A 24,560-nucleotide genomic window follows, 5' to 3' on the forward strand; every position below is an offset into this window, starting at 1 on the left:
TAGTGTATTTTCTAAAGTTCAGGGATGTGCCTGGTAGTTTGTTGGGTAAAGTTCAGGGACGTGTCTGGTAGTTTATTGACTAAAGTTCAGGGCCATGTCTGGTAGTTTATTGACTAAAGTTCAGGGACGTGTCTGGTAGTTTGTTGGGTGAAGTTTAGGGACGTGTCTGGTAGTTTGTTGGATAAAGTTCAAGGACGTTTCTGGTAGTTTGTTGGGTGAAGTTTAGGGACGTGTCTGGTAGTTTGTTGGGTGAAGTTCAGGGTCATGTCTGGTAGTGTATTGACTAAACTTCAGGGACGTGTCTGGTAGTTTATTGACTAAACTTCAGGGACGTGTCTGGTAGTTTGTTGGGTGAAGTTTAGGGATGTGTCTGGTAGTGTATTGACTAAAGTTCAGGGACATGTCTGGTAGTTTGTTGGGTGAAGTTTAGTGACGTGTCTGGTAGTTTGTTGGGTGAAGTTCAGGGACGTGTCAGGTAGTTTCTTGGGTAAAATTCAGGGATGTGCCTGGTAGTTTCTTGGGTAAAATTCAGGGATGTGTCTGGTAGTTTGTTGGGTGAAGTTTAGGGACGTGTCTGGTAGTTTGTTGGGTAAAGTTCAAGGACGTTTCTGGTAGTTTGTTGGGTAAGGTTCAGGGACATGTCGGGTAGTGTATTGACTAAAGTTCAGGGACGTGTCTGGTAGTTTCTTGGGTAAAGTTCAGGGACGTGTCTGGTAGTTTGTTGGGTGAAGTTTAGGGACGTGTCTGGTAGTTTGTTGGGTAAAGTTCAAGGATGTTTCTGGTAGTTTGTTGAGTAAGGTTCAGGGCCGTGTCTGGTAGTTTATTGACTAAAGTTCAAGGACGTGTCTGGTAGTGTGTTGGGTGAAGTTTAGGGACGTGTATGGTAGTTTGTTGGGTGAAGTTTAGGGACGTGTCTGGTAGTGTATTGAATAAAGTTCAGGGATGTGTCTGGTAGTTTGTTGGGTAAAGTTCAGGGACGTGTCTGGTAGTTTGTTGGGTAAAGTTCAGGGACGTGTCTGGTAGTTTCTTGGGTGAAGTTTAGGGACGTGTCTGGTAGTTTGTTGGGTAAAGTTCAGGGACGTGTCTGGTAGTGTATTGACTAAAGTTCAGGGATGTGTCTGGTAGTTTGTTGGGTAAAGTTCAGGGACGTGTCTGGTAGTTTATTGACTAAAGTTCAGGGATGTGTCTGGTAGTTTGTTGGGTAAAGTTCAGGGACGTGTCTGGTAGTTTATTGACTAAAGTTCAGGGCCATGTCTGGTAGTTTATTGACTAAAGTTCAGGGACGTGTCTTGCAGTTTGTTGGGTGAAGTTTAGGGACGTATCTGGTAGTTTGTTGGGTGAAGTTCAGGGACGTGTCTGGTAGTTTATTGACTAAAGTTCAGGGCCATGTCTGGTAGTTTATTGACTAAAGTTCAGGGACGTGTCTTGCAGTTTGTTGGGTGAAGTTTAGGGACGTATCTGGTAGTTTGTTGGGTGAAGTTTAGGGACGTGTCTGGTAGTTTGTTGGGTGAAGTTCAGGGTCATGTCTGGTAGTGTATTGACTAAAGTTCAGGGAAGTGTCTGGTAGTTTATTGACTAAACTTCAGGGACGTGTCTGGTAGTTTGTTGGGTGAAGTTTAGGGACGTGTCTGGTATTTTATTGACTAAAGTTCAGGGACGTGTCTGGTAGTTTATTGACTAAAGTTTAGGGCCAAGCCTGGTAGTTTATTGACTAAAGTTCAGGGACGTGTCTTGCAGTTTGTTGGGTGAAGTTTAGGGACGTATCTGGTAGTTTGTTGGGTGAAGTTCAGGGACGTGTCTGGTAGTTTATTGACTAAAGTTCAGGGACATGTCTGGTAGTTTCTTGGGTAAAATTCAGGGACGTACCTGGTAGTTTATTGACTAAAGTTCAGGGACGTGTCTGGTAGTTTCTTGGGTAAAATTCAGGGATGTGCCTGGTAGTTTCTTGGGTAAAATTCAGGGATGTGTCTGGTAGTTTGTTAGGTGAAGTTTAGGGACGTGTCTGGTAGTTTGTTGGGTAAAGTTCAAGGACGTTTCTGGTAGTTTGTTGGATAAGGTTCAGGGACATGTCTGGTAGTGTATTGACTAAAGTTCAGGGCCGTGTCTGGTAGTGTATTGACTAAAGTTCAGGGCCGTGTCTGGTAGTTTATTGACTAAAGTTCAGGGACGTGTCTGGTAGTTTCTTGGGTAAAGTTCAGGGACATGTCTGGTAGTTTGTTGGGTGAAGTTTAGGGACGTGTCTGGTAGTTTGTTGGATAAAGTTCAAGGACGTTTCTGGTAGTTTGTTGGGTGAAGTTTAGGGACGTGTCTGGTAGTTTGTTGGGTGAAGTTCAGGGTCATGTCTGGTAGTGTATTGACTAAAGTTCAGGGCCGTGTCTGGGATTTTATTGACTAAAGTTCAAGGACGTGTCTGGTAGTTTTTTGGGTGAAGTTTAGGGACGTGTCTGGTAGTTTGTTGGGTGAAGTTTAGGGATGTGTCTGGTAGTGTATTGACTAAAGTTCAGGGACATGTCTGGTAGTTTGTTGGGTGAAGTTTAGGGACGTGTCTGGTAGTTTGTTGGGTGAAGTTCAGGGACGTGTCTGGTAGTTTGTTGGGTGAAGTTCAGGGACGTGTATGGTAGTTTGTTGGGTAAAGTTCAGGGATGTGTCTGGTAGTTTATTGACTAAATTTCAGGGTCGTGTCTGGTAGTTTATTGACTAAAGTTCAGGGACGTGTCTTGCAGTTTGTTGGGTGAAGTTTAGGGACGTGTTTGGTAGTTTGTTGGGTGAAGTTTAGGGACGTGTCTGGTAGTTTATTGACTAGAGTTCAGGGACGTGTCTGGTATTTTTTTGGCTAAAGTTCAGGGACTTGTCTGGTAGTTTATTGACTAAAGTTCAGGGACGTGTCTGGTAGTTTATTGACTAAAGTACAGGGACGTGTCTGGTAGTTTATTGACTAAAGTTCAGGGACGTGTCTGGTAGTTTATTGACTAAAGTTCAGGGACGTGTCTGGTAGTTTATTGACTAAAGTTCAGGGACATGTCTGGTAGTTTATTGGCGGAGAAGCGATTCTGGAGGATTTTGGCCCGGCTGATTCCTGTCGTCTTGTGTTAGCTCATCTCCCTGACGGTGCTTTGTTAGACGCTCGTTAACAAACTCTCTGATGTGTTTTTCCGACATTCCCGGGACACAGGCTGTAATCTGGTGAGGAATGTTAAAGCTTCCCACCACGTGCTCAGAGACTTGAGGAAGGAGCCAAAAAGGCTTTAGTGAACACTATTAACTCTACACTGCTCAAAAATATTAATACCAAAGATATTATGGTGGAACTACATAAATATTAATGTGTAACTAGAGAGATATTTAATGTTGACTAGAGAAATATTACGGTAGAGTGCCAGAGATATTAAGGTGGAGCTCCAGAGATATTAAGGTGGAACTACAGAGATATTAAGGTGGAGCTCCAGAGATATTAAAGTGGAACTACAGAGATATTAAAGTGTAACTATAGTGATATAAAGGAAGAGCTGCTAATATGTTAACATGGAAGTACATCGATATTACAGAGACACTACAGAGATGTTAATGTGAAGCTACAGACGTATTAAAGAGACACTATAAAGATATTAAGGAGAAACTCAGGTATAACATGTTAAGGAGGACTCTTCCCCTGTTTCACTTATTCCCACCCTGCCCCTGACTCTTATTTTTCTTCTGTATCTCCCACCCTCTCTCAGACAAACACACACCCAAACACATCTCTCTCATCCCATCAAACCACTGTACACCAGCTGAACTCTCTCTCTCTCTCTCTCTCTCTCTCTAGTTTGTGTATACAGGCTGAAAGTCAAGGGGGGAGGGGGTTTACAGTGGCACTTGAATGTAAATTAGAATTGTTTTCTCTTTTTCACACCACACATGCAAACACAGCTGGTGTGTGTGTGTGTGTGTGTGTGTGTGTGTGTGTGTGTCCTTTTGCTGGTCACTGCAGCGTTACTGGGAACACATCAAAGACTTTTGAAATGCTGCTGTTTGTGTCTAATGTTTTTCCGCTTGATGAAGCCAATGATGGAGGAACATACTCTTGTTTCTCTCAGTCTTTTTCACATTCATTCTTCAGAACAATTCCCACTTTTATGTGAGTCCTCAGCAGGAAGCTCTCAGCAGGGGGTGCTGCAGACTGCGGCTTCGCTTTATTTCTGAGAACATGAACTCTGAATACACTGAGGCAGTCTGTGAAGTGCAAGTGAAAACACAAACAGTGATCAATACAAACATTACATTTGACGTTTTCCCTAAGGAAAATGTTTCTTTGTATGTGTATATGTGTACACACACACCCAGAGCAGCAGGCAGCCATCTTCGGCATCTGGGGAGCAGTCTGGGGGTTAGGTGCCCGTCAAGGGCACTTCAGCCATGGATGTTTCTGGCAAGAATACCAGTAGTCCTTGTCTAAACAGCCTTGTTCAGAACGCCTGCTTTCAGCACCTGTTCTTTTAAAGGATAACGAGCTGCTCGCTTTTCACCCCGACCCCGAGCGCACAGCAGTGAGGAGCGAGGAGCAGAAGCTCTGGTTTTTAGCCGTTTTCACTCTGTTCTCTTTCTTCTCCGTTTTTACTCGGTGCTCTTATTTCTCCGCGCTCGTTGTGTCTATTTTGCTGAGTTTAAGCTTGTCTTGGTGCTCTCACATAAACACGAGTCCAGTGATTCCGGGTAGGCTCCAGACCCACTGCCATTCTGAATAGGATAAGTGCTTACAGACAATGAATGAATGCTTTCTGTTTTGGCTTGCATACATAATGTTTTTGCATATAGGCTTGTGTATGTATTTGTATTTGATGAAATATTTCTGGATTTTCTTTGCAGGGTGACCAAGGACCTCCCGGACCACCTGGACCCCCTGTAAGTAGTTTACTTTCCTAACCTTGGAGACCACCTTTATTTATTTAATTGCCAGTTATCACAGCCATTAAGTACACATCCTGCATTCTTCTGGGGAAATGGGGTGGTGGATCATTCTCAGCGCTGCAGTGACACTGACGTGATGGTGGTGTGTTAGTGTGTGTTGTGCTGGTGTAGAGTGGATCAGACACAGCAGTGCTGCTGAAGTTTTTAAACCCTGTGTCCACTCTCTGTCCACTCTGTGAGACACTCCTCCCTCGTTGGTCCACCTTGTAGATGTAGAGTCAGAGACAGTAGCTCATCTGTCGCTGCACAGTGTGTGTCGGCCGTCCTCTAGTCCTTCATCAGTGACACAGGACGCTGTCGGCTGGATGTTTTCTGTCTGTGGACTATTCTCAGTCCAGCAGTGACTTATGTTTATCCAATAATAAGCCTCTTTCTGTGTTTCTTAGGGCAGAGGGAGACCAGGAGCAGCCGTACGTATCGTACAATTTTTAATTACCATCATTTGTTTATAATTAAATTGAATATTTAATAATTAATGCAGCAATTATCCTGTCTTTCATTATGAATCTTTATTACTTATAAATGAAGTAAGTATAGGATAAGTGTGTGTGTGTGTGTGTGTGTGTGTCTCAGGGTCTTCCCGGAGCCAATGGGTTGCCAGGTGGAGTAGGACCTCAGGGACCTGCAGTGAGTTTTATTCTCCTTTGTTTTTATCCATTAATCAATGCTAAAATTCCCAGACAGTTTTCCTGATGTTAGTATGTTAAACATATAAAGCAGTATTAGAAGAGTTTAATAATATGCCATTTCTGATACCACTTTTTAATCTAAACACCTGTTACCTCTGTAGAATATAGTCACTGTCTAAATAAAAAAACGAACTCTCAGCTTCAAAAAGTAACTTTATATTTATAAGAAATTCCATTGGTTGATTAATCAAAGCGTTTTAACACCGTGTAAATACAGCTGCCATCAAAGAAGAAAAAATAGATGAGATGCTCTGCTCCATCACCTTCTGTCAGTTTTTCACATTTGTAATACCTCAAAGGTGATGTTTATTATTTTAATTAAAAGACACTTATATTCTGAGGATATTTCCTCTCCATGTGCGGTTTGCCCAGGTCTCATGTGTTTACAAAGCCCCAGTGTCTGTAAATGGGTTAAAAAAACAAAGTGTCTGGGTCCTGTATGCTAGGCTTTCTCACTCTCTGCTTACAGCAGAGAAATGGGATCTGAATGTAATTATACAGACCTCCAAAGATTGGAAAACACAAAAAGACGAGGATATTGCTCTATTCCTGTTCCAGAGATGAGTAATACAGACTTATTTTTGCTGAAGATGGAACTGACTCTAAATTCAGGAGAGCGCTAACTGTGTGAAATTAAACACAGAGCGAAAGTGCTACAAAACTAAACAGCTCGAGTTACACATGAGTTTCTGTGGGAATTCAAACAGTGAATAAACACTTACAGGCAATTTACACTTCAGCTGCGTACAAACAACAGTCATTTTTATTCTCTAACTCACCAATAAAAGATATGGAGCTTCTGAATGTGGACAAACTAGTGAACAGCAGTTCCCCTTTTTTGTATCAGTGTTCATACACTTGATGTAATTCATGCAAATCACATGAGATAAAGGACCAAACTTGTTTTTAGATCCCGGATGAGCCAGCCTATTTTTCAAAGAGCAGGTCCCTCATATGGGGGCAGTCATTTAAAAAATAGGTTATGTACAGAATCTCTGACACATCCAGGCCACTAGGTGTCAGTATATCTGCTTTTCATAACATTCAGAAGAATCACTGGAGGAAATGCTGATGTACAAATCTAAATACACCTCTTCAGGAAAAGGAGCCTTGTTTTTCAGGTGGAAATGATCAGATGGCACATTTGTATATCGTTTTTTTTTTTTGTTTTGTTTCTTTTTGTTTTTCGCAAAGGAACATAAGTGCAGTGTTTACTTATGGTCCCTCACAATGTGATGGATGACTGGTGGTGAGAGACGGCATTTCACTTTTCAACATAAAAGCAAACACAACCAATTATGAACGACCTTTAAATAATTAAGTATTTTGTAAGCTGTAAATCTACGCTCTACGTTGTCAGGCCTGAGGAAGAACCTCACGTCCTTTATGAGGCAGGTCACATGAAATGTTGCTGGAACCATAACAGATCACCATTGTTTCAGCGTCACACACAAGTCTAAATTTCTCTTGAGTACTTCTAATAGGGAGATTTTATATTTTGACCCATATGATTTACTGCCTATCAATTTCTAAAGTATTGTTGAAGCTTGTAAAAATGCATTTCATCTGATGACTAACCTCACTTGATCAAACTGATCCATTTGAACAGTGTCAGCTACTGTTTACAATGTTGCACAACTGTAACAGGCAAATGTAAATGTGTCAAAGTTACTTAGTATAAAATCTAGCTTTATGAACTTTAGCCCAGTGTTACAAAGGTTTTCAGGTTCTCCTGTTAAGTTACCTTTCTGGAGATACAGTATTTTGATCTGAACATATATTACTAGCTATTAATGATGGTGCTTGTAGTGCAGCAGTTATCTTCAGAGGAACAGTGAGGTTTTAATGACTGAACTGTTTTTATTTGCTTTGTTTCAGGGAGCAGAAGGTCTTGGAGGACTTCCAGGTCCTCCAGGTCCAGACGGACCACCAGTAAGTACTGCACCCCTCACCAGTAATGACCAAACCAAACAATGAGTGTCAGAGCTAAGATGTTAATGCTGTGTTACTATGATAAAGTAAATATTTTTAATGTCATTACCGCATTTTGTGAACTGCTGAGGAGCCAGCCAACCTGTGTGTGAAAGGTGTAAAAAGGGTCAAACAAGAGACAAGAGACTGCTGTAAACTAACCCATGCTGAAATATTTTTTACCAAGCCAGTTGTAGGTGGTATGTGTTAGTATTTCAGTGCGGTAACTGGATTTAGGAGTAAACAGCTGTAGCTGGTGTGTGTCAGTATTTCAGTGCTGTAAGTGTATGTAGGAATAAACAGCTGTAGCTGGTGTGTGTCAGTATTTTGGTGCTGTAACTGTATGTAGGAGTAAACAGCTGTAGCTGGTGTGTGTCAGTATTTCAGTGCTGTAAGTGTATGTAGGAATAAACAGCTGTAGCTGGTGTGTGTCAGTATTTTGGTGCTGTAACTGTATGTAGGAGTAAACAGCTATAGCTGGTGTGTGTCAGTATGTTGGTGCTGTAACTCTATGTAGGAATAAACAGCTGTAGCTGGTGTGTGTCAGTATTTCGGTGCTGTAACTCTATGTAGGAACTTTATGTAGGAGTAAACAGCTGTAGCTGGTGTGTGTTAGTATTTCAGTACTGTAACAGTATGTAGGAGTAAACAGCTGTAGCTGGTGTGTGTCAGTATTTCAGTGCTGTAACTGTATGTAGGAGTAAACGGCTGTAGCTGGTGTGTGTCAGTATTTCAGTGCTGTAACTGTATGTAGGAGTAAACAGCTATAGCTGGTGTGTGTCAGTATGTTGGTGCTGTAACTCTATGTAGGAGTAAACAGCTGTAGCTTTTGTGTGTCAGTATGTCGGTGCTGTAACTCTATGTAGGAACTTTATGTAGGAGTAAACAGCTGTAGCTGGTGTGTGTTAGTATTTCAGTACTGTAACAGTATGTAGGAGTAAACAGCTGTAGCTGGTGTGTGTCAGTATTTCGGTGCTGTAACTGTATGTAGGAGTAAACAGCTGTAGCTGGTGTGTGTTAGTATTTCAGTACTGTAACAGTATGTAGGAGTAAACAGCTGTAGCTGGTGTGTGTCAGTATTTCAGTGCTGTAACTGTATGTAGGAGTAAACAGCTGTAGCTGGTGTGTGTCAGTATTTCGGTGCTGTAACTCTATGTAGGAACTTTATGTAGGAGTAAACAGCTGTAGCTGGTGTGTGTTAGTATTTCAGTACTGTAACAGTATGTAGGAGTAAACAGCTGTAGCTGGTGTGTGTCAGTATTTCAGTGCTGTAACTGTATGTAGGAGTAAACGGCTGTAGCTGGTGTGTGTCAGTATTTCAGTGCTGTAACTGTATGTAGGAGTAAACAGCTATAGCTGGTGTGTGTCAGTATGTTGGTGCTGTAACTCTATGTAGGAATAAACAGCTGTAGCTGGTGTGTGTCAGTATTTCGGTGCTGTAACTTTATGTAGGAGTAAACAGCTGTAGCTTTTGTGTGTCAGTATGTCGGTGCTGTAACTCTATGTAGGAACTTTATGTAGGAGTAAACAGCTGTAGCTGGTGTGTGTTAGTATTTCAGTACTGTAACAGTATGTAGGAGTAAACAGCTGTAGCTGGTGTGTGTCAGTATTTCGGTGCTGTAACTGTATGTAGGAGTAAACAGCAGTAGCTGGTGTGTGTTAGTATTTCAGTACTGTAACAGTATGTAGGAGTAAACAGCTGTAGCTGGTGTGTGTCAGTATTTCAGTGCTGTAACTGTATGTAGGAGTAAACGGCTGTAGCTGGTGTGTGTCAGTATTTCAGTGCTGTAACTGTATGTAGGAGTAAACAGCAGTAGCTGGTGTGTGTCAGTATTTCAGTGCTGTAACAGTATGTAGGAGTAAACAGCAGTAGCTGGTGTGCTTTAGTATTTCAGTGCTGTAACAGTATGTAGGAGTAAACGGCTGTAGCTGGTTTGTGTCAGTATTTCAGTGCTGTATCTGTATGTAGGAGTAAACAGCTGTAGCTGGTGTGTGTCAGTATTTCAGTGCTGTAACTGTATGTAGGTTTAAACAGCAGTAGCTGGTGTGCTTTAGTATTTCAGTGCTGTAACAGTATGTAGGAGTAAATGGCTGTAGCTGGTTTGTGTCAGTATTTCAGTGCTGTATCTGTATGTAGGAGTAAACAGCTGTAGCTGGTGTGCTTTAGTATTTCAGTGCTGTAACAGTATGTAGGAGTAAACAGCTGTAGCTGGTTTGTGTCAGTATTTCAGTGCTGTAACTGTATGTAGGAGTAAACAGCTGTAGCTGGTGGGTGTTAGTATTTCAGTGCTGTAACTGTATGTAGAAGGAAACAGCAGTAGCTGGTGTGTGTCACTATTTCATTGCTGTAACTGTATGTAGGAGTAAACGGCAAGTATGGGAAAACAGGAGATTTATATTTGTAGTGGAGACCAAATCCAAAGTGTTAAAGCTGCACTTTCATGCTTGAAACCCTCAGATAGCTCACAAGAGGAAAGACAGCCTTTGTGTTTTGTCTGGATGTAGTAAATGCTAATTCATTTTTCTAATTTATGTTTATAGGGACTTCCTGGGGCTCTTCCAGAGGGTAACGGAGACCTGTTGGTAAGTCCTCATAAATGCCTAAAACATTCTTGTTCTTGAACAACTATTAAGAGAGGGAGAAAATACATGCAGACCATGTGAGGCTAAACACCTCCCAGTAAGTTTAAATTTAGCCTCCAGAGTGTTTTTGTTCAAAATCTTCCCTACATTGTACACGTGCACTAACCACTTTGCAGGAAGTGCAATGTGAAGTAAGCCAAAATAAGTCATACACAGGTCATACACAGGTCATATGCATAATCCTTTCTGTTGTAGCCTTCTTTTTATTGGAGGTTACGTTTTTTATTTCTTAATATTATCGATAAATCAAATTCGGCAATGATAATGAAATAAATAATCAGTTATCTCAGTGAAATGTTTATGTTCTTATAATAAAATGATCAGTTTGTTATTACAGTAAGACAATTTAAATGAATTTTTATTGTGATAAAATATAGTGGAAAAAGAAAAGGCAAAACCATGGTCTTTTAGGACATTTGTATTTTTCAGCTTTTTTATTAACGTTTTTTTTTCTGTGCAGATGTAAAGACACCGTAAATAATCACTCCAATCCCTCTAGAGAAATTCTAGTTTCCTAAATAGAGCTCTTCAGATCTGGTGAAAATCCCTGTATTTGTTTTATATTGCAATATATACATACCAAAGAAAAAAGGCAATAATGCTATATTGGATTTGTTTGTCTAATAATAGGCCACGTTGGTTGGAGGGAGTTGTAACAAACTATAACAAGAACTAAGCAGAATCTTAAAGACACAGAACAGCATTGAATAATACAATAAGATGGTCACTGTGCCTTTTGATCATTTGATTTTCATTCTAAAACAGAAATGTACAAGTCATTGTTTATATACCTTTAGATTCGTATTCAAATTAAGAACAAGGAATTGGGAAACGACCAGTAATCGAAAGCATGAAATTACCTGCTTTATCTGATTTGAGTGAAAGGGCTCCTTTATTCAAACTTTGGTTAAAATGGAGTAAATTAGGTTGCAGTAGTTGATTCTGTTGGGGCTGGTGCTGAAGTCGAGAGTCAGGAGCTGAATTAAATCATTTTACAAGAGTATTTTTTCTGTTTTCGAATCAGAAATTGTGCATCACTTTTTCCCTGCTCTCCATTTCAACATCAAATTGGACAACAACTGCAGAATTAGAAACGGAAAACAAAATAACAAATTTACATGGACTGTTCTCACTGTTGTCTTTTGCCTTTATAAGGGAATGCGGGTCTATGACCTGTTTCTCTGTGGTTATGTTCATCACTGGACCCCCTGATATAGGCGTCTGAATACTGTGAGCATTGTTACACACAAGTCAACACTGGTGTGCACTGACCAGACATCGTAAGGTGGGAAACCTCACCGAAATCCCCCACCCGTGCAGAGCGGGAGTTTAAAGGTTTAGGGAGTTGTTGGTGCTAGACTCCAGTTTGAAAAGCTGCTGTTGGTTTAGAACAGCAATGAAGGTTAACTGTACACTTTATAGTAACTCTTTATTTGCAGTGTCCAGCCATCTGCCCTCCAGGACCTCCAGGACCACCTGGCATGCCCGGTTTTAAGGTATTTCACTGGATTCACAACAGTTTAAATCTTGAAGGCTATTTTTTTATTTCTGAGTCAAAGTCTCATTTTAATCTCACTGTATTCTCTTTTAGGGGCACACGGGTCACAAAGGAGACAAAGGGGAGCCTGGGAAAGATGGTGAGAAGGTGAGATCACGATGTAACTGAAAGAAAATGGAAATATCTCTTTGTCTTTTGGGGATTTTTGTTCTGTGTCCTAATATTGTGCTTTGAATTTTAGAAAAGCACTTTATAAATATAACTAGCTTTTATTTTTCTTGGGGAAATACAGGGCAAAGACATAGTATTAACATCATTTTTCCATCAGAAGTCATTTCTAAATGTGCATAAAACACACTGAAGTTTGCACATGATCAGGATAAAGACCTAGACGTCTGTAAGGGACTTCAGAGGCAAAAGAATGGGGATTTAATCCAAAGAACGTATTCCCAACTGTGAAGCATGGGGGCGGGAGCATACACACATTTCATGTCACAATACATACAGCTTCTAAACCATTGTGATGCTCCACTGAGCTGTAATAGTGGGATTAGAGCTTCTGATGTTGCTAGTTTGTGGCTCAGCACTGCAGAAACTGCACTATGTAACTTTTGTCGTAGGGTAGGAAATACTAAATCTTACGTTGTTTCTTTAACTTCAGTCGAATGTTTTAGCCAGTTTCAGACAGATCTGCTGACAAGGTTTCAGTTCAGCCCCCAGAATTTCAGTGAAATTAAGATCAGGATTTTTCCTTCTGCTTCCTGAAGTGCACCAGTCCCTTTCCCAGCAAAGCAGCCCTAACCACATGAGGCTACCACCCCACACTTAAAAACTGGGATAGTGCCAAAGTGTTTGTTTATTATTTAATCTGATCACGGGACACGTATGGGTCCTGGTGAATATATGCAAACTTCAGACTGGCTGTTGTATGCTAGTCTTAGAGTAGGGTTTTTTTTACTTGCATTGTAGCTTTTCAGGTGGATGTAGGGTGAAATGCATTTCTTAATTTCACCCCTACCCCTTGTTTTTGAGTGTCATTTTGCCTCTTGGAGCCAAGTCACAGCGTGTAGTGTTTAAAATCTTCATCTATGAAATGGTACCATCCTTCAAGGGCCCGACATGTCATCAGAACTCAAAAAAGCTGTGCTTCAGCGGCCCTCTGCTACCAGTCTGCAGTGATATCAGAGGCTCTGGACTTCAACACGGTTACATTTATGGCATTGTGGCTTTCAAATTGAAGCAGATTTGTCCATAATTCAATGTAAGCCCACAATTAGAGAGGCTCATTTATTTCCCAAGTTTTCTGACTTGGGCGAATCACTGAAAACTGAATGGGGGGGGGTCTCTTGTTTCACAGTGTGTGGGTTGGTGGGCTCCAGATCCACATATTAACGTCCACATGTACTGAACAAGTGATTTTTTTTCATAATATATCCCCTTTAATGCAGTAGAGTAGCAGTAAAATTATGGTTTTTAAAATACAGCACTGTATATTTACAGCACTTCAGCTGTAAATTTACAGCAGTGTTGTTTTTACAGTAACAAGCATAACTCCGTGTACGTAAGTGTATATAGATGTCTGTATGTATGTCTAATTCTTTTTGACTCTTCCTTCCAGGGTGAACAAGGGCCTCCCGGACCCCCGGGGATTCCAGGAACTGTGGGTCTTCAGGTCAGTGATCTGCTCTGTGGGTCCTGTAGATTCCGCTAATGCTAATTTTAAGGGGCTTAATACAATGTTAGGAATCTTGCCCAAGGATCCTTGTTGCTGTTGTGTTATGTGGTTTCCCGGGCAGGGAATTTTAACCCTAGCCTTCTCACTACACCCCTACACTCACCACTACACTGATGGAATGTGGTATTGAAAAGGTCGATGGACTCATCAGATTTACTGGGGATTTTTCAGGGCCCTCGAGGCTTGAGAGGACTTCAGGGTCCAGTGGGAGCAGTCGGAGACAGAGTGAGTGGTTTTAAATCATTTGTGTCTCTGTCGAAGCCTAAAATTTAAGCTTAATGTCATTGGGCCATTGACGTTGTTTTCAAAGTAACTTTATAATCCCGAGAGATTTCTTTAGATTGGAGAACACACTCAGAATGGATTTAGAACTTTAAATCTTTTGGTAAAGGTCTCAAAAGAGAAAAACGCTTCATTTTATTTTAGTTTTTTCAACTTGTGTATAACTGAAGATTTTTAATAGAGTGAGAGTTTAGCCAAAAGTACAGTTCTGCCTCTGTATTTTGTCTCTGTCTGTATTTTTTGTGCCTCCACCTGGGATTGGCCTGTTTTTAAAAACATGACCAACCCCACAGTGCTGATATACTGTACCTGTGTGTGTGTGTGTGTGTCTCTGTGTGTGTGTGTGTGTATGTGATTCTCACTGTCTGTAGGGTTTTCCTGGCTTCAGGGGCAAGCCTGGAGGTCCCGGAGTGATCGGAAAAACAGTGAGTTCTCTACGCCCACATTCACCCCATGGATATCACCTCTCCCCAATTTAAGATTTAATTCTAAACGAGATTAGAATTTGTTTCTTACTCTGTTCCACCTTAAATCATGCTGCAATTACATTCTGTTGCCTTTTGTCTACAATAAATTTTATGGCATTTGCAGTTACGTTGATCTGTCTTAGGGAGGGTGTGGTTGGTGTTTGGCTTTGTAAAGGGGATGGGCTTATTTTTATGATGAATAGGAAGAAGCAGTGATATTTAAAACATACTAGACACAATGCGTGGAACTACTGTCAGTTTCACCAGAGCACCAGTGTGTGTTATTTTAGTTCACACACCTAACCATCAGAGGTCGCTCATCCTGAATCCAGAGCTGTGCACCATAACATTAATAAAGACGCCCTCCAGTGGCCAAGGGGGTGAACCACAACAACAAAGACTGTCACAGTGGACTAGAGTGCAGTTTCTCCAGAGGTTTTCTCAGGCACAGAGTGAACTTGTGCTGATGAAGTTGCTAAATTTACGATTGTTAATTGTGTACCTTCTATTTTAAATGTAATTATGTTATAAAATAAAAAGGAAACTATGATGTTATTTTAGACAAAAATAAAGAAGAGGTTGAGAAAAAGAAAAAAAATCAACAAACCATACAGTACATCTGACCCTGTGTTTTTATACGTTTTACCGTTTCTTTCTTTGCAAAAGTGTGTAAAAGCAACAGAGCGCACAAATACAAAATCGTAGCCATGATGCCAGACACTAAACAGAGTTTCCCAGTGCTTTGTTAACTCATTAACGCCCACAGCAATGGAAGAGGCTTCCTCCTCACTCCTGAGACTCCACAATAAAAGTTCTGTGTGTTTATCTTTTGATTCCAGGGCGATGCTGGAGAGAAAGGTCCAGAGGGCTTCAAGGGGCCTAAAGGAGAGATTGTGAGTATACAGCCACTCCAGGGTGTCTACGGACACTCGGCTTGTTGTTCTCAGTGTATTTTTGACTATTGATTATATTTTAAGAGATAAAATAACACATGCCGCCTCTTTTCCACAGGGGAAAATAGGCCCTAAGGGTCAGCCAGGATTTCAGGGCCCCAAAGGTGAACCTGTAAGTGATGATTATTATTACTTATGAAATGAGTCAGTCTGGTTCTGAGACCTGAGTTTGAAATCAAAATGTTGAAAGCCTCTGAAAAATGGAGGGATACGTCTTAAAAGCTGTGTTCAAAAATACTATACTTTTTTTTTTTTTTGGTAATTTATCATAGAAAGGGGACATTTCAGGGACATTTTTGTTATTTTAACAGCAGAGTTATAGATAGATTTATAATGAGAAAAATGACATCTATTAACGTTCTGGCCGTTAGAGGGTGTACATCTCTCAAAGCAAAATGAGGACTCTGTCTAAAGTGACAACCATTGGCTCATGAGCTGTTAGTAAAGAAAAAAAAATCTTCCCTCCTCAAATTAAAATGGATCTAACCTCCATTTTAACGTAAAGAAAAGAAAGTACACAAACCTCCCCTGACTCACTAGCAGCTTTAGTTTCACAAGCACAAAGGCTCAGTTACAGCTCCACATTGGGATCAATGTCAGAGGACAACAACTGTATTGTAATAGTGGTGAACAGACCAGTAAACGTACGCCAATGACCACACCACAAGATATGAACTGGGCGTTAAAATGCTGTTATGTTTCTGTGTATCAGTTCGTGTTGAAGTGGCAATACCTTACAACTCAGATAGCAACATGCTAACACTCTCCTCTGTGGTCAGTTCAGTGATAGACAACTGACTAATTCCTCATAAAGCCAGAACAAACTGTTACAAGCGTCAGATATCTCAATGAAAAATGAAAATGTGCCACTGTGTAATAAAGTGTGTAGCCTGATACTAACACAACATTGGAAACCTCATAGAGGTGTTAGTAATAAAGCAAGTTGTAATATCACCATTCATTATTATGAATATTGTCATAATATTTAGCTTATTTATTTACTGAAATCAAAGGCCTTGCGTTACTCTCCTCTGCGCTCCTTAAATGTGGGAAGATGATATTATGTGATGAAGGCTGTAATGGTAGTTTACACTCAGGCTCTTTCCTCCCTCTCAGGGAATGCCAGGCAGAGACGGTAAGGATGGCACGCATGGCCTGGATGGAGAGAAAGTAAGTTCACTGCTGTTCACTTTAAATTCAACCAGAGAATGATACCATCCCTGTGTGTACGACAGAGTGAGTGTTTTCTCTCGTTGTTTACAGGGTGATGCCGGACGGCCCGGTGTAACCGGAGAGAAAGGACCTAATGGCCTTCCGGTGAGACATTATCATTAAAGCCTCACTTCTGCTCCCTTTATCTGTTTAAATAAACACATCCGATTTAAAGGAGGTCACCGTCACTGCCCGCACACATCTATTCATTGTTTACGTTGGCAGCATCGTTAAAAACATATCCACGAGGAGCAGGCCACAGCTGCCCCAGTAAGAATGAAGACTGTGGATTCACTGAAGTAATGAAGCAGTGATGCTCCTCTGAGGGGGCGGCATGTTTCTTACAGTTTTTGTGACTGTAAAGGGCTCCTTCTTCCACATGACTGTAGTTTTTTAATCTTTACAACTCATCATTTTAGAGCCAAGGCTCTGGACATTACTGTTCTTCTGGAAGATTAGCCTTATTTTGACAGAAACCAGATTTTGAGCAGGAGAATGGGGAAATAGAGAGAGAAGAATCAAATAACAACCACAAACACACACACAACACAGAACACAGAATATAACATTGTATAGAAAATCACTCAGATTTAAAGATGCTACACAGTTCCCCGATATTCCACACAATGGCCCCAAAGGATGGAGAATCCTCAAACTCCAGTGACACGTCTGAACTGTTTTCATCTACAATCACATTTTTAAAAACGTGCCAAAGCTTACCTTTTTAATTTGGCTTTGTGTAACACAGTATTAAAAATGATATATTTATTTTATTTTATTTTTCTGATATCGTTTATTGCAATAAATATATATGTACTCATATTATTAGTCTTACAATTATTTTGTTCTGTTGGTTGTGTGTGTGTGTGTGTGTGTGTGTGTGTGTGTGTGCGCTTTCCAGGGTTTACAAGGAAAGGCTGGTACCAAAGGAGCCAAAGGAGTAGTTGTAAGTTGTATTAAGTTGTATCTATAAGTCTTTTCTTGCTCCACTGATGGTAACGATGTCTGTGCACCAGGGAGCTGTATTAAAGAGCCAGTTAGAGTCAGTCAGACTCTGTCTGTGAGGAGTGTGCTGTGTTCTCTCTGTGTCTGTGTGGGTTTGCCCTGAGTTCCTCCCACAGTGGCTTTGAGAAACTGTCCACAGGTGTGTGAGTGTGTGAGTGACAGGATGAGTGTGTGACACTGTTCACAGGTGTGTGTGTGTGTGTGTGTGTGTGAGTGTGTGTGAGAGAGAAAGGGTGTGTGTGAAACTGTCCACAGGTGTGTGAGTGTGTGAGTGACAGGGCGAGTGTGTGAGTGACAGGGTGTGTGTGTGTGTGTGTGCGTGAAACTGTCCACAGGTGTGAGTGACAGGGTAAGTGTGGGACACTGCCCACAAGTGTGTGTGTGTGTGTGTGTGAGATAGGGTGTGTGTGAAACTGTCCACAGGTGTGTGAGTGACAGGGTGAGTGTGTGAGTGACAGGGTGAGTGTGTGACACTGTTCACAGGTGTGTGTGTGTGTGTGAGAGAGAGATAGGGTGTGTGTGAAACTGTCCACAGGTGTGTGAGTGTGTGAGTGACAGGGTGAGTGTGTGAGTGACAGGGTGTGTGTGTGCGTGTGTGAGTGAGTGATAGGGTGAGTGTGGGACACTGTCCACAGGTGTGTGTGTGTGTGTGTGTGTGTGTGTGTGAGTGAGTGTGTGTGACAGGGTGAGTGTGGGACACTGTCCACACTTGTGTGTGTGTGTCTGTGTGTGTGTGAGTGTGTGATGTGCAGGCTGTGTTCCTGCCTGGTGCCCAGTGATTCTGGGTCGACTCTAAACCCACTCTGACCCTGATCGGGATGAAGCAGTTACAAATTTCCAAACCACAGCAACCTTTGAAGAAATTGAAGGCCATTATTGAGTCTTTATCTGAGATTTACATAAATGAAAAATGGCATGTTTTACTCCTCCTTCCTACAGGGTGATTCCGGAAAGATGGGGGAAACAGGACCATCCGGAGAGCCAGGTATTCCTGTATGTATCTGATCAACTTCTGCAGATAAAACATAAAATTAATCTCATTTATGATCTTGTTTCTCCACTCACTGTCCGTTCTCTCAGCTCCACTAACCACACCTAGTTCTACAGTTACAGACTGTATTTCATTTGTTGCTCTGCATACTTTGTTACCCCCCCTCTCCCCCTGTCCCTCAGCGCTCAGGACCCCCACAGAGCAGGTGTGATGTGGTGGTGGATCATTCTCAGCGCTGCAGTGACACTGACGTGGTGGTGGTGTGTTAGTGTGTGTTGTGCTGGTGTAGAGTGGATCAGACACAGCAGTGCTGCTGGAGTTTTAAAACCCTGTGTCCACTCTCTGTCCACTCTGTGAGACACTCCTCCCTCGTTGGTCCACCTTGTAGATGTAAAGTCAGAGACAGTAGCTCATCTGTCGCTGCACAGTGTGTGTCGCTCGTCCTCTAGTCCTTCATCAGTGACACAGGACGCTGTCGGCTGGATGTTTTTGGGGGTGGTCTACTGGGGGTCATTTAGGGAGAAAGGTACTGCTAACACTTGGGGAGAAATAGAATTAGAATCACTTTGTTGGCCACTGTGCAGCACACAGAGAAATATGTTCTCCGCATTTAAGTAAAAGCTCTCAAATCCACAAAACGACTTGAAGGTATGTTTTGTAGCCTCCATACGTGTCGTTACCATTAAACGGTTTATAATATCAGTTATAATAACCGTGTGAAGGGTAAGTAAAGTTTTTGCCTGTTATCTGTTGTGAAGGTCTAGAAGATAAAGTCACTGAGGTTTGTATGTTTTTGGTGGGAAGGGAGATCTCAGAACAGTTGTGACAGTCTAAAAACTCCAGTATCTCTGCTGTGCCTGATCCACATTGTGTGACGGCAGTGTGTGAATCGAGTAGCCCCTCCCATCTCTGGCGAGAGAGATTATTTCATGGCGATTTCTTATCCAGTGTGAATCCAACATAAATATTACTGATGTCTTGTGGAAAAATTACATTACCCCAGCTCCCCACATAAAACTAATCCTGTCCGAATAGGGATTTAGAGGAGTAGTGCTCTTTAAATTTAAACCTGGAGACTCATAATTACAGGGATTTTCACAAACCAGACCATAACCCATTAGCGGGCCGTTTTTGCTCATTATTTTATGCCCTAAGAAGGGCGCAGTGAACAAGAACAAGTTTTCAAACATGGGTTTGATATGTGACAGGACCAAAGCCATTGTCCACCATTGTCTAAAACTTCATGATGTTCTGCTCACACCAGCCGTCCCACGGCCAGCGCAACACATACACACACACACACACACACACACACAGCAAAATACCCCAATACACCATTAAACCCCCAAAAGAATAATTAAACAGTCAGTGTTGGAGCCGCTAAGGAGCTACACGGTGAGCCCCAGTCCGGATCACACTTTCTTTAAACCATCGCTCGATGCAAAATAAGAGAAACAGACATATGACACGTACTTCAGACTTTTGATTGGCTGATGCAAGAAATGATTGACCGTATCTCCGCCTACACACTACCCTTATTGGTTCTCCGGGCTGCAGACACACATACCTGCCTGTAGGGGTCCTGACCATTGACGAACGGGGTGAAAGTGGGCTTTAAAAAGTATGCAGAGCAGCAATTAAACTACAGTACTGTCTATATGTGTATGAGTGGAGTTTACTGTACTGTATAGTAAGATGTCACTGAAAGATGTGAACATTTGTCCTACATCTTAACGTTAGCTTCTAGTGGATCATGTTATAAATCACAGCTAATGTTGAACAGATCCCGAGGACACGACCTTGACTCTTTTTCACTCTCACAGGGAGACATTGGTGTTCCAGGAGAGAGAGGAGAAGCCGGACCTAGAGGAGTCTCTGTAAGTAAACCCAGATTCAACTTGTGTGTTCATTACATACGCACGGAGAAACTGGAAAACACAGAAGTGCACAGAAACCAAGCTGTTTGTTTAAAGAAAAATTCACACGGGTTTATTTACGCAACACGTGTCACCAAAAATAAAATATGAACAGATTAAGTTAACCTCAGCTTGATTTACAGTTTGTTGTGAAGCACTGAACAGCAAAATCTGTGAAATGTAATTCAGTTTTTAAAAGAGATTCACATAACTATAGAGCTCTGTACAAATACACTCAGCTGATTGGCTGGTGGGTGGTGCCATGCTGAAGGCAGAGACAGAGATGGGCAGTGAGTTTGTGTTGCTGAGGAACGTTTACAAAGGTCACCATGCCGACATCATCACCTCCACACGGGCTCCAGTCGAACACAGGTGTGGACCGGGCCTCGGTGGAACCAGCACCAGTTGGGGACGGTTTTGAGAACTTGTTATTGCTGAAGACTGGCGAGGAAGGATCCCTCATATTTCTGTAGGTGTCTGCAGCGCTCTTGTGAGAATCTTTGGGGCAGGGTTACTTTTTAAAGCTGATGGCGTGGATAAATACGTAATTGAAAACAGAGAGACAGACAGGATGCTGGATGCATGCGGATGAGGCCTCAGTCTTTCACTCAGAGTCCGTCCTCTACCACCTGGAGGACGAATCACTTTACGAATCTTCCTGTCTCTTTAGCACAGTCCATTTCTCTGAGGGACAGAGAGAAAACGCCGGATCCTGAGATGGACGGTGAAGTGTAAGTAGCTCAGCTCTCTGCAGTAACCCCGATGTCTTACAGCACACTCACCGTGCTTACGATGGAGCTCCAGAGCTCAGACGAATCCCAGCAGAGGAAGATAAGCCGAATCATTCCTCCACTGCTTATTTCTCTCAGTAAAACAATGGTTTGTGATTGCTCATGAGACGAGGGTGAAACGTTGCTTAGCAACTCAAGGATGGGAGCGCATCTCCAGGAAACATGGAGGATTCCTGCTCGAGTATCTTCATAATCTCATCAATTAGAAACACCAGGGCACTTCGGGAGATATGAGACGCTTTCGAGACGTTTCCGAGAGGATTGGAGTGGGGTGGCGAGTTAAACTCTGAAGATTATAGCAGATAAATAACATCCATTTTTAAAGCATTAATAGAAATGCGATGCTCTGGAGCAGCTGCACATGAGCCTAAAGGGGTATAAATCTTGTGGAACCGTGGGACTGTGGTCTCTGGAGTGATGGAGCTCCATCCAATACCTTTGTGTGGAGGTGGAGTGGTGTTCGTGGTCCTGAACTAATTCTCAAACACCAGCGCCTGACCTCACTGATGTAGATGTGGCCCTATGCCATGGGATTCTCATAGAAATGGTCAAACATCTTGAAGATTTGAAGCTGTGACTGCAAAAAAAAAAACAAGTGTTAGTGTCCAAACATTTTTGGTCATGTAGTCTTATGGTTGTTGTAGTTTCATCTGTTCCCACAAGGGGTCGCCATTCTTTATAGCCTTCCTAATGCTGCGCTGCCAGGACTGGGACCAACACAGCAACATGCATGGAGCCCCGGTGCCTGGATAATGGACACGTGCAGAACACCACACCGACTGGGACCCGTGTTGAGGCCCAAACCCAGCCCCCTAAGGCCCTGAAATATTAGGGGAAAAAACATGTCCTGACTGTAATAAATGTTTAATTATAAGTGCCTGAGGTTAAGGTCAGGGTTAGGGCTAGGTGTCGGTGTCGGTGTCGTGTCAATGAGCTACAGTTTTCATTATCTCTATGAAAATGTTGGTTCCACTGTTTATGTCAGGACTTTTCATGGGGGAATATTTTCAATGAGGAAAGTCAGGACAGTTTTTGTTGTGACATTTCACCAGAACTGAATGTTGTCCGGAGAAATGTGTGGGTTTTCTGGAAGTTTGTCCTTACATTTCACTTAAACAAACAAACACACACACACACACACACACACACACACACACACACACACACACACACACACATATTACTGTTTAGATACGGGTGTCTAGTACACACCCACACCAAAGCACCATGCAGCCACCTGGGCGCCTCTGAAGCAGGTGGGGGTTAGGTGCTTTACCCAAGGCCACTTCAGCTGCGCAGGTTGAGGGAGGAGAAAGTGCTTTTCCCTGTTAGAATATAAATCAAATTCAGAAAGGTTAGCTATAACAATACACTGTTTATTACTCAGTGACTGCTTCTGAACAACTCCAGACTGTGCAGGAGCCATCACCGTATTGTCTTTATGAGTTTTTGCTGTGTTTTAAAAATGTTTTTTCATGTATTTATGTATCTGCAGGGTGGTGTTGGACTGGCTGGAAATCCTGGACCTCAGGGTGTCAAAGGATTTCAGGTCAGTAAAACTTTAATGTGAAATAAACGGGTTAAAACCGCTTTATAAATTTGTCAACGTTACCCATCCTCGAGACGCTGGTGTTTTATTGTTCATTGTTCCTGATGAGTGCTCTGATGTCATTAACAGGGCATTAAAGGTGCCATTGGTGACCCCGGTCTCCCAGGCCCCACTGGACTCAGAGGTGAATTCGGAGAGAGGGTAAGAGAGAAGAGGTGTTTATTCTTAACCAGAATAAAAAAAGAGGCATCCGAAGTCTGTTATGAGCTTAGGTTTGATTTAGAAATAAAGACTGTGGACTGTTTTATCCTGTGAATGGTGTTTCAGGTTCGGCCAAAGGGTCAAATTTACACCCACAACATTCATTCATTCATTATCTGTAACCGCTTATCCAATTCAGAGTCGCGGTGGGTCCAGAGCCTACCCGGAATCAATGGGCGCAAGGCGGGAATACACCCTGGAGGGGGCGCCAGTCCTTCACAGGGCAACACACACACACACACACACATTCACTGACACTTTTTGAGTCGCCAATCCACCTACCAACGTGTGTTTTTGGACTGTGGGAGGAAACCGGAGCACCCGGAGGAAACCCAGGCAGACACAGAGAGAACACACCACACTCCTCACAGACAGTCACCCGGAGGAAACAGACACAGAGAGAACACACCACACTCCTCACAGACAGTCACCCGGAGGAAACCCACGCAGACACAGAGAGAACACACCACACTCCTCACAGATAGTCACCTGGAGGAAACCCACGCAGACACAGGGAGAACACACCACACTCCTCACAGATAGTCACCTGGAGGAAACCCACGCAGACACAGAGAGAACACACCACACTCCTCACAGACAGTCACCCGGAGGAAACCCACACAGACACAGGGAGAACACACCACACTCCTCACAGACAGTCACCCGGAGGAAACCCACGCAGACACAGAGAGAACACACCACACTCCTCACAGACAGTCACCCGGAGGAAACCCACGCAGACACAGAGAGAACACACCACACTCCTCACAGATAGTCACCTGGAGGAAACCCACGCAGACACAGGGAGAACACACCGCACTCCTCACAGACAGTCACCCGGAGGAAACCCACGCAGACACAGAGAGAACACAACACACTCCTCACAGACAGTCACCCGGAGCGGGATTCGAACCCACAACCTCCAGGTCCCTGGAGCTGTGTGACTGCGACACTACCTGCTGCGCCACCGTGCCGCCCACCCACAACATTAACAACAAATATTAATCAACACAAATAAACATCAGCAAACACTTATAATCAGCAAAAAAACAACAAACAAGTGCCACAGAACAACAGCGAATGTCAGACACAGAACAAGAACAAATCTTTACAAAGGACATCAAACACCGCAGAATTTTAACAAACACCAATGAACACAAAACAAACTCAAATACCAGAGAAATATTATGGAGCAAAATATTGACAAATACAGCATAATAAACACCAAACAAAGACAGACAATAGACACTAAATAAACAGCAGACGAACACCAAACAAAGCGCTCACCATAGAGGGGCATGTTGTAGTTCTACTATCACAGACTGTGTGTTGCTCTGCATACTTTGTTACCCCCCTCTCCCCCTGTTCCTCAGCGCTCAGGACCCCCACAGAGCAGGTGTGATGTGGTGGTGGATCATTCTCAGCGCTGCAGTGACACTGACGTGGTGGTGGTGTGTTAGTGTGTGTTGTGCTGGTGTAGAGTGGATCAGACACAGCAGTGCTGCTGGAGTTTTTAAACCCTGTGTCCACTCTCTGTCCACTCTGTGAGACACTCCTCCCTCTTGGGCCACCTTGTAGATGTAGAGTCAATGAATGATCCACCACCCAAATTGTTCCTGCTCTGTGGGGGTCCTGACCGTGGAAGAACTG

The 24,560-nt window shown here is 42.6% G+C and overlaps 1 protein-coding gene across 1 annotated transcript in view; it reads left to right on the forward strand.

Annotated features, from left to right (window-relative positions):
- Positions 1 to 24,560, forward strand: part of col9a3 (collagen, type IX, alpha 3) — a 42,658-nt gene that overhangs the window by 8,646 nt on the left and 9,452 nt on the right. Inside the window, exons 6-24 of the mRNA XM_066673295.1 lie at positions 4,846 to 4,881; positions 5,334 to 5,357; positions 5,521 to 5,574; positions 7,515 to 7,568; positions 10,149 to 10,190; positions 11,690 to 11,746; positions 11,842 to 11,895; positions 13,367 to 13,420; positions 13,655 to 13,708; positions 14,137 to 14,190; positions 15,072 to 15,125; positions 15,244 to 15,297; positions 16,302 to 16,355; positions 16,449 to 16,502; positions 17,299 to 17,343; positions 18,342 to 18,395; positions 20,217 to 20,270; positions 22,596 to 22,649; positions 22,779 to 22,850. Coding sequence (XP_066529392.1) covers positions 4,846 to 4,881; positions 5,334 to 5,357; positions 5,521 to 5,574; positions 7,515 to 7,568; positions 10,149 to 10,190; positions 11,690 to 11,746; positions 11,842 to 11,895; positions 13,367 to 13,420; positions 13,655 to 13,708; positions 14,137 to 14,190; positions 15,072 to 15,125; positions 15,244 to 15,297; positions 16,302 to 16,355; positions 16,449 to 16,502; positions 17,299 to 17,343; positions 18,342 to 18,395; positions 20,217 to 20,270; positions 22,596 to 22,649; positions 22,779 to 22,850 — 978 coding nt within the window. The remainder of the gene's footprint in view (positions 1 to 4,845; positions 4,882 to 5,333; positions 5,358 to 5,520; positions 5,575 to 7,514; positions 7,569 to 10,148; positions 10,191 to 11,689; positions 11,747 to 11,841; positions 11,896 to 13,366; positions 13,421 to 13,654; positions 13,709 to 14,136; positions 14,191 to 15,071; positions 15,126 to 15,243; positions 15,298 to 16,301; positions 16,356 to 16,448; positions 16,503 to 17,298; positions 17,344 to 18,341; positions 18,396 to 20,216; positions 20,271 to 22,595; positions 22,650 to 22,778; positions 22,851 to 24,560) is intronic.

Source organism: Hoplias malabaricus, chromosome 5 (genome assembly GCF_029633855.1).
Source record: "Hoplias malabaricus isolate fHopMal1 chromosome 5, fHopMal1.hap1, whole genome shotgun sequence".
Lineage (NCBI taxonomy): Eukaryota > Metazoa > Chordata > Actinopteri > Characiformes > Erythrinidae > Hoplias > Hoplias malabaricus.